The sequence below is a fragment of the Castanea sativa genome, chromosome 10, assembly GCF_040712315.1.
Source record: "Castanea sativa cultivar Marrone di Chiusa Pesio chromosome 10, ASM4071231v1".
In the NCBI taxonomy this organism is placed as follows: domain Eukaryota; kingdom Viridiplantae; phylum Streptophyta; class Magnoliopsida; order Fagales; family Fagaceae; genus Castanea; species Castanea sativa.
The window spans coordinates 21,605,407-21,613,535 of record NC_134022.1 but is presented as its reverse complement, the minus strand read 5'-3'; the positions used below and the strand labels follow the sequence as shown (position 1 = coordinate 21,613,535).

The 8,129-nt window shown below is 35.4% G+C and overlaps 1 protein-coding gene across 1 annotated transcript; it reads right to left on the bottom strand.

Moving 5' to 3' along the window:
• Positions 1–5,860: 5,860 nt before the first annotated feature.
• LOC142612767 (protein VAPYRIN-LIKE-like) lies at positions 5,861–7,624 on the bottom strand. The gene has a single exon (XM_075784919.1). It carries the CDS (start codon positions 7,524–7,526, stop codon positions 6,135–6,137), a length of 1,392 nt encoding a protein of 463 aa, XP_075641034.1. The 5' UTR covers positions 7,527–7,624; the 3' UTR covers positions 5,861–6,134.
• Positions 7,625–8,129: the final 505 nt, after the last annotated feature.

The following is an 8,129-nucleotide window of genomic DNA, read 5'->3' as shown; positions in this document are numbered from 1 at the left end:
ATACATAATCCACTTTGCATCTATATAAAAATTAAAAATAAACGAAGCTGAAAGGAAGCTAGGAAGAAAAATAAGCTAATCAAACCAAGATGTGTACGTAACCCCAAAAATGATGTGGGGACCGATTGTAAAGTAAAAGGAAGAAATAGAAAGAAACAAAAAGTTGAAAGTTTGAATTAATCCACGATCTAAGACACAATAAGTTTCGCTTTTAGGCCAATAAGAGTAAGACACAATAAGTTTCGCCTTTAGGCCAATTTCCCATCATCTTCATTCATCATAGAAAAGTCAAATTATCACCACTTTTAAAAAACTGCAGAAGACAGAAATAAATAATTAAAGAAAGAAAAGTCCCAAAGAAGGCAATTTCTGGGAATTAACTGACATGGATAAAAGTATTTGACCGCTGTTGAATTGCACGCAGTGGAATTAATGGTTAAAAAATGATGTAAAAATTAATAAATTACATCAAGTGTAATTCAAACTCCCGAATATTCAAAATATGAGTAAATTATTTAGATTCCTCGTTGATGTTGATTTATTCTTAATTTTTCACAATTTTTTCTTTGGTTTTTATTTCACCGTTCTTGTTTGAACATAACAAGCATCTATAATAATTCTACTATTTTGAATACTTGCTATTTAACATAAAAATATTTATTAAGATAAGTATATTAAGTACTTTGGCTATATACAATTTTCGCGTTATAAAAAAAAATTCTATTGTAATTCAAATAGAAAAATATGTTTTAGATAATTCAACTTATTAACGTCTTGATTTAATAATAATAATAATAATAAGTTTTGAAGGAGTATTTCTAAGGCAACGAACTAATGAACGAACTTATAATTTTTTTTATTTTTATACAAGATAAAATATAATAAAATATACAATCCAAACGTTAGATTTTCAAATTCACATAAAATAAAAACATATAAGAAAAGTTTGAAGGGTTTTTCTCTAGACTAGGAGAGAAACATTTTTCATTTAAAATTCCTTAAATTTTACACCCTTTTTTTGAATCCTTTCCGACTGTTGTCAAGCTTTTCTTATTTTCTTTCTCTCACGTAGAGGTGGATTCCACATGCATTTGATGTATGATGTATTTTCTCATTTTCTTGACTTCTTCAAACAGTGTCCTTTCTTATTTAGTAAAGCACAGAGATACTCTTACCGGGTTTTGTCTAGATTACAGAATAAAATATGTAGTCATATTTTCTTAAAATAATACATAATCCATTTTGCATCTATATTAAGTACTTTGGCTATATACAATTTTCGCGTTATAAAAAAAAATTCTATTATAATTCAAATAGAAAAATATGTTTCAGTTAATTCAACTTATTAACGTCTTGATTTAATAATAATAATAATAAGTTTTGAAGGAGTATTTCTAAGGCAACGAACTAACGAACGAACTATTTTATTTTTATTTTTATACAAGATAAAATTTATACTCTAGCCTAATCTAAGTGTATATATGTGTGAAACTTCCTTCTGAAGACTTGAATTCTGGCCCTGCCCCCCACACCCCATAAGCATTTATACTTGTGGAGTGACCACCACACCAAGGGTGCGCAGTGGTGAACGAATTAATTGAAAGTAACTTCCAAAGATACAAAAAAAAAAAAGATTTTTGTTTCATAATATCATTTGATATAATCGAAAACCAATTAATTAAATATTCAATAAATCTGAGTATAGATATTTTGATTTATTGTAGTTTTTAAAAGTAAATTATCAAACAAGATATTTAAAATCTCATATTATCATACTTTAAAATTATTTTTTATTTAATTACAATTAAATATACATATAAACAGATTATATATGATTGTGAAATATGACCTATAAATAATTATATAAAAATATTAATAGATCAAATTAAAAAATGACAAAATTTAGCTATAAAATTGGTTGTACCCTAATGTTACAAAATTTCTCAATATATTTTTATTGGAGGTGAATTTTAACAAATCCACCATTGGATTACATATTTTTCTTATATCCTCAATGCTTACAAAATTTTTAGAAAATTAAAGATTAATAGCTATATCATCAATAAGTTGTTTAAATTGCAAGTTTTTGTAGTTTAAAATTATACATAAAATATAAAATTATAGATCATATAGTAAATAATATCCAATTAACATAAAATTTGATATGTATATTAAGAGCGTAAAGAACATATAATTCAACGGTTAGATTTTCAAAATATGTAGTAATGTTTATTAATTTTATTGAGTAAAGTTGTTGTAAGGACATAATTTGAGCCCGAACCCACAGTCAGAAGGGGATGGGCCTGAAAGGCCTTTTACAATAAAATTTGTAGAGAGTGGGTTTGAAATCAACGTTCTAGTGACGTTAGATGACAAAAATAATGGGCTTGATCACAATGATACATACAAGGAACTGTTTATATGAAAGAATCTTCTCCTTGGACACAAGCCGAGGATAATTTATATTATTTCTTCTCAAGATAGATTACAGTATGGATAGTGAGGTCTACAGTGTTTTTTTTCTCTCTTTCTTCCGATCTCCTTCCCTGAAGGTCCATTCTTCCTTTTATATCCCCTCCTTCTCTTCCTCTTCATCCTCCACGTCAGGGTTAGATTGTTGGTTTAGATACTTGTCTCATCCACCTCCTCTCAAGTCTTTGGAGATAGGAGTCAGGCTAAACTCTGATGCTCAGGTCTTACTTCCCCATTAGTGCGGCCAGAATAGCAGTTGTAGAGCATTCAATGCGGGGGTGGTGGTAACATCTTTATCTTACATATTCCACCGCCCTTCTTCTTATCTTCCACGCTGCCATGTTTACCCTTACCTATAGGATTTTCTATAACATTACCTGTGGATGTTAACCAACCCCTCTCCTACCTTGGCTTTACATAGCCGAGTACATAATCTTCCTCGGACTATCTTCTTGGACATACTTGTTTAAGCATTACCTCTTTACTATTTAGTATTGCTTTATGAGTTGATATTCATACATCCTCGGACCATTCAGTGTCCTCGGATTGGGCTTTTAGCCCAAAAAATACTCTTAGGCCACCCTACAAATATTCTTGGGCCCAATGACCCTACAATAACACCTCGAGATTCTCATTTTGCTACCCCGGGAGGAAATGAGGATCTCGACATCTGTTACTGTTAACTTGTGTACACCACACATCTTTGTTGATAGGGATGATGACTTTTGAACTGCCCATCACACATTCTTGACGTTTCGGCATGCGGATCGTCCCTAAATTAAAATTTGACATCTTTCTGTCCCCCACGCTCAACGACGTGACGCACATTTAACGGTTGAGGGTTGCATTGGGGCATAGGCAGGAATTTTCCCGCTTCATAATTACCATTGATATGAATACTAACAATTCAAAACCTTTTTTACACACAACAACATTCATACAACGTATCTGCCACCTTTTGCGATCTACACGCGCCTTCACATTTACCAAGTATTGGGCCGAGGTGACTTTGTCATTTTAAAGTAACTATTCCAGTGGTAAAATGAGGCAGAACAGAATAAACCTCTAGCTGTTAGCTATTTCACTGATTAAGGAAGTATCTACATCTTCAAACTCATCATCCATTGGCTCTGGAGAAGAGTCTTCTAATACAATAATATGAGGAAAAAACTCTATAGTAACAATTACGTCATAACCTTCAATAGTAAATGAATAAACAAATATTATGGGCTCCATTATAACAAATAATGAGGAAAACTTAGGGTGAGATGAAGGGAGAGAGAGAGATTCCAGCTAGCGCAGCAAGATCATTATGATGCCAAGGTATGCTCATGGATATAGTATATGTAGTGAGTAATGAGGGGCATTTTAGGTAGTATGAGTAGTGAGAGAGAATGTTTAGTGAAGTTGCTGGGACTTTCTGCTGGGAATGGATAAAAGCTTACAAGTAGAGGTGTGAGGGGTATTTGTGAGCTAGGGGTTGAAGAGCTTGGCTTTTAAGCTTGAAACTAAGAATTCAAAGACTCAGAACCTCGCTAAGGGCTTTTAGAAAATTAGAGAGAGGAGAATAGAGAAGTTTGTGAGAGAGTTCTTCTCTATTGGTGTGTGTTGGAGTGTTAGTGGAGAGCTTCTATTTATAGTCATGTTTTAGGGGGTGATTAGAAAATAATCTCTGCTAAATTAGCCTCAATCTTCAGAAAATCCTTGGAGAATCGTTCCTAGGATTTTGGCAAAAAGTGGTAAGTTCAACTTTTAGAATGTTCTTGCTATTTTGGGTAATAGCAACTAGAGTTCTGACTTGGTATCAAATGCTGATTGGCCTTAGCTGATGTGATTAAGACATGTATTAGGCTAATGATCTTGGTTTTGTTGCTGTTAAAATTAGAGCTCCTTAAGGCAAATTGTATCATTCCAAGCTAGGTGTCAATCTTGGAGCTCTTTGCTAGGAACTCTGCTGGAGATTCCTTTGGTGCCCTCCAAACCACATTTCCCTAAGTTTCCCCATTTGGGTTCATGTGCTTTGTCTATAAACCAGAAGGTACACATTTTTGGCATGATAATGAACTACTTTCAAGTTGTTCCCGAAGCTTTCATGGTCTGGTTATGACTGCCCTTAGTCCTTAACCAAATGGGTTGGAGAAGAAAAGAGAGATAGCTGGATAAAGCTTCCCAGCTTTATGTCATGTCATATTAGCTTTGTGTTACATGAGAAATGATAGAAATCAGCTTAGTAAGGAAGGGTTTAACCTCTGCTGGACATGTGTCCTCTTCTAATCTGATTGGACAAGCTAGAATTGATGGCAATGGGCCCTAGCTGTTAGGTTGTATTGAAACTTGACTGGTCAGCTCATATGAGCCTTAGCTGCTGGGATTTGTATGTGAGCCGGGCTGGCTCAGCTAGGCCTTATAATTGAGCTTCTTTGGGCTTAGGCATCCCTAAAATATGAATAGTTTTGCCATGGGTGATATACATGGGCTTTTATAAATTTTGTAAGAATAGTATTTTTGAGGGATGAGTAATTATATTTTCCATGAGTTAGGGATTTTAGTATATGTAAAATAGATGTCAAAATAGTATTTGGGCTTTATGAATAGTTGTCAAAATAATATTGGGTTTTATGAATATTTGGGCTTTAGAGGTGCCGTGTAGTAACAGTTTTTAGAGATGCTGTGTAGCGATGGGTTTTAGAGTGTCGTGTAGCGACGGGTTTTGGAGTGTCGTGTAGCGACAAGCTTTTAGAGGTGCCGTGTAGCAATAGGTTTTAGGGTGCCGTGTCGCAACGGACTTTATAAGAGAGTTTTGTTAGGCTTTTTGGGTTTTGCCCACAAGGTAAATGATTTTGGGTTTTTTTGTGGAGATAATATAATTTTGTGGCCCAATTTTAGTAGTAATGTGATAAGTATTTTTGTGAAAACCCAAGTTGGATAATATGTGGGATATAATGGGTAGTATTTGTGAGAGAGCCCAAGGTAATTTATGTGGCTTATATAGGAAATATTTGTGAGAGCCCAAGTTGGGAAATCATATGGAGAGTATTTGGATAATATGTGAGAAATATTTATGTGGGCTCAAAATAGTTTATAGGCATATGTGGGTATTTCCTAGTGAGTTGGCTAATGAGATTAGGACCTGAAAATTTGAACCTCAACAATGTGCAAGAACTAACTAACTGAATTATCAAATACAACCCAAGAACTAACAACATAATTTCACAATTTGGTCAGAACAAACAGCCAACAATGCCCTTTAAATGCCACTCAGCTATGCAGAGTTCTTAAAAGATCTCATTTTTCCAGAGAAACAACAATCGAGAAAAGTATAATATTTTCAACCAAAAAAAAAAGCATGGGACAGTACAAAATAAAGACACGACACAATACCTTAAAATTTAAAAACAAAAACCTCAGTTCATTACATAGGAATGGGGAACTTAAATCGTCATTAAACCAAATTGAAGGTTCAAGGGCCATATGATCCCTTTCTGAAACTGATGTACACCTTGATTGGAAGCGGAACACAGCCCGTTCTCTTTCTCTCCAACCATTGATTCCTTACCATCCATATCAGACAGAAATCACAAGATTATATATACATTGCAGAATACATTAACATAGTTCAACAAAACAGATGATCCCGTTCTCCATTCATAGCTCTTTCTTTCTCATGACACAGGATGAACAACAGAAGGATGATTCTTGAAACGACCAAAATTTAAAGGAACAACACCTTTGAGACTCTTGACGTTTGCTTTAGCTCCATGAGCAATCAACGCCAATGCAACCTGCACATGCCCCATCTCAACCGCGCAATGCAGTGGCGTGTATCCAGCATCATCAACGACATCAACTTGTGCACCATTATTAAGCAACAGCTTCACACTCTCAATCCTCCCCTTGAATGCAGCCCTATGCAAAGGTGTCCATCCATTCTGATCTCTCCCATTCACGTTTGCCCCTTCTGCAAGGCAAGTCTTCATTCCATGAATATCGTCCACCCTTGCTGCCCTATGCAACACACTCCCTAAATGCAACAAATCCAGCAAATGTAAATGCCCATTATCAACAGCAAGTGCAAAAGCAGTCTTCCCTTCATTATTCAACACATACTTCACATTGGAACATTCTAACAAGTACTTCACAACCTGCAAATGCCCTTCTGCAGCTGCATAATGCAGAGGACTCCACCCATTACAATCCAAAACATCAACTTTCCCACCAACTGACACACAAAACCTTAACACCTCAACAAACCCCCTAACCGCCGTGACATGAATTGGCGTCCGGCCATCCAAATCAACTGAGTTCACATCAATATCTCCAAACCTTTTACACCAAAACTCCATCATTTCCACTCTATCCGTAGCTGCCGCCTCGTGCAAGATCCTGTCAACCGAATTATCAATTTTACAACCAGCAGCTATCAAAACCTTCAAGATACCAAGATCACCCGCACGAATAGCCAATGTAATCATTGACCTTTTATCTGAATTTTTACAATTCACATCAGCACCAGCATCAAGTATTTCAGTAACAAAATTAGCATTACTATACAATATAGCAGGTTTCAGCAATGAAGTGAGCTGAGTCCCAGTACAACCAGAAATCCCTTTCTTCAAAAAGAATTCAATTTCTGGGATCTGGGTATGGTGGGAAATGAGAAAGTCAACAACTTGGTGACCCACAAGGTTGATGGGTATGGTGGCATCCCTGAAAACATGGGGCCCAGGCTTAGAAAACAAGCTGCGGAGATAATCCTGGTGAGCTTTTCCAATGGGGAGCATGGAGGATCGGACGGTGATAATATCAGGAGGAGAAGAGAGAGGAGGTTTATCAGAGGGTTGAGAGATAAGGAGGGTGTATGTTGAGGATGAGAGTGGTGGGATAACAGAGAAAACTTGGTTGAAAGAGTATACAGATGGGTTTGTAGTAGTTAGAGAAACTGCCACAGCCATGGTGTGCATGAGGTTGGTTAAACGAAACGTCGTGGTGCATTTTTGGCCTTTTTTGAATGCCAAGTTTATTTCTTTAAGGTCTGGTTTCACCAGCCTATCCATGGTGCTGAGTGATGACTTGCCTTTTGCCTTGCTCACACCCTTTTGGTTTCTTGGGAAAGTTTTTGGCTTTGCTGAGAAAATTGGAATTGGAATTTGGGGTTTGTCTGTTTCAATGCAAGCCAGATAAAGAAGATGTATGCTTAGATGCTCTTTCTGGTTTTTTGTACTAAATATTTGATAATTTTATTATTATCTTCTTAATTTTTCTTTTTTTTAATTGTAAGTGGGTTGATTGATGGATTAATGTATTCCTTGTTTGTTGGTTTGGGTATGAAGGCAGCGAGATTAAACTTTGAAAATGAAAGGATGGTGGGCTGAAAGGGTCGCTAATCAAGGGTCGGCCTGTTTGAACATGTGCACTTACTTTTTGGGGCGGCTTGATGTTTTTGGAGCCTAAGACGAAAATTAATTATTTTATTTTAGATGCAAAATTTTTACTAAATAATATGAATTACGTATAATCTTCTCTTTTTTTAGAAATTTTATAGATAGAAAAAGTTTGACAAATTTTTTCGTACTTGTTGATGTGGCAGATTGATAGTAGTAAGTAAAAAAACGATATTAGTGGTAGACTTAGATGAGAACTAGTAAAAATTTACAAAC

Coding starts and splice junctions, on each gene's coding strand:
- LOC142612767 (XM_075784919.1), bottom strand. CDS start 7,526: ATGGATAGGCTGGTGAAACCAGACCTTAAAGAAATAAACTTGGCATTC.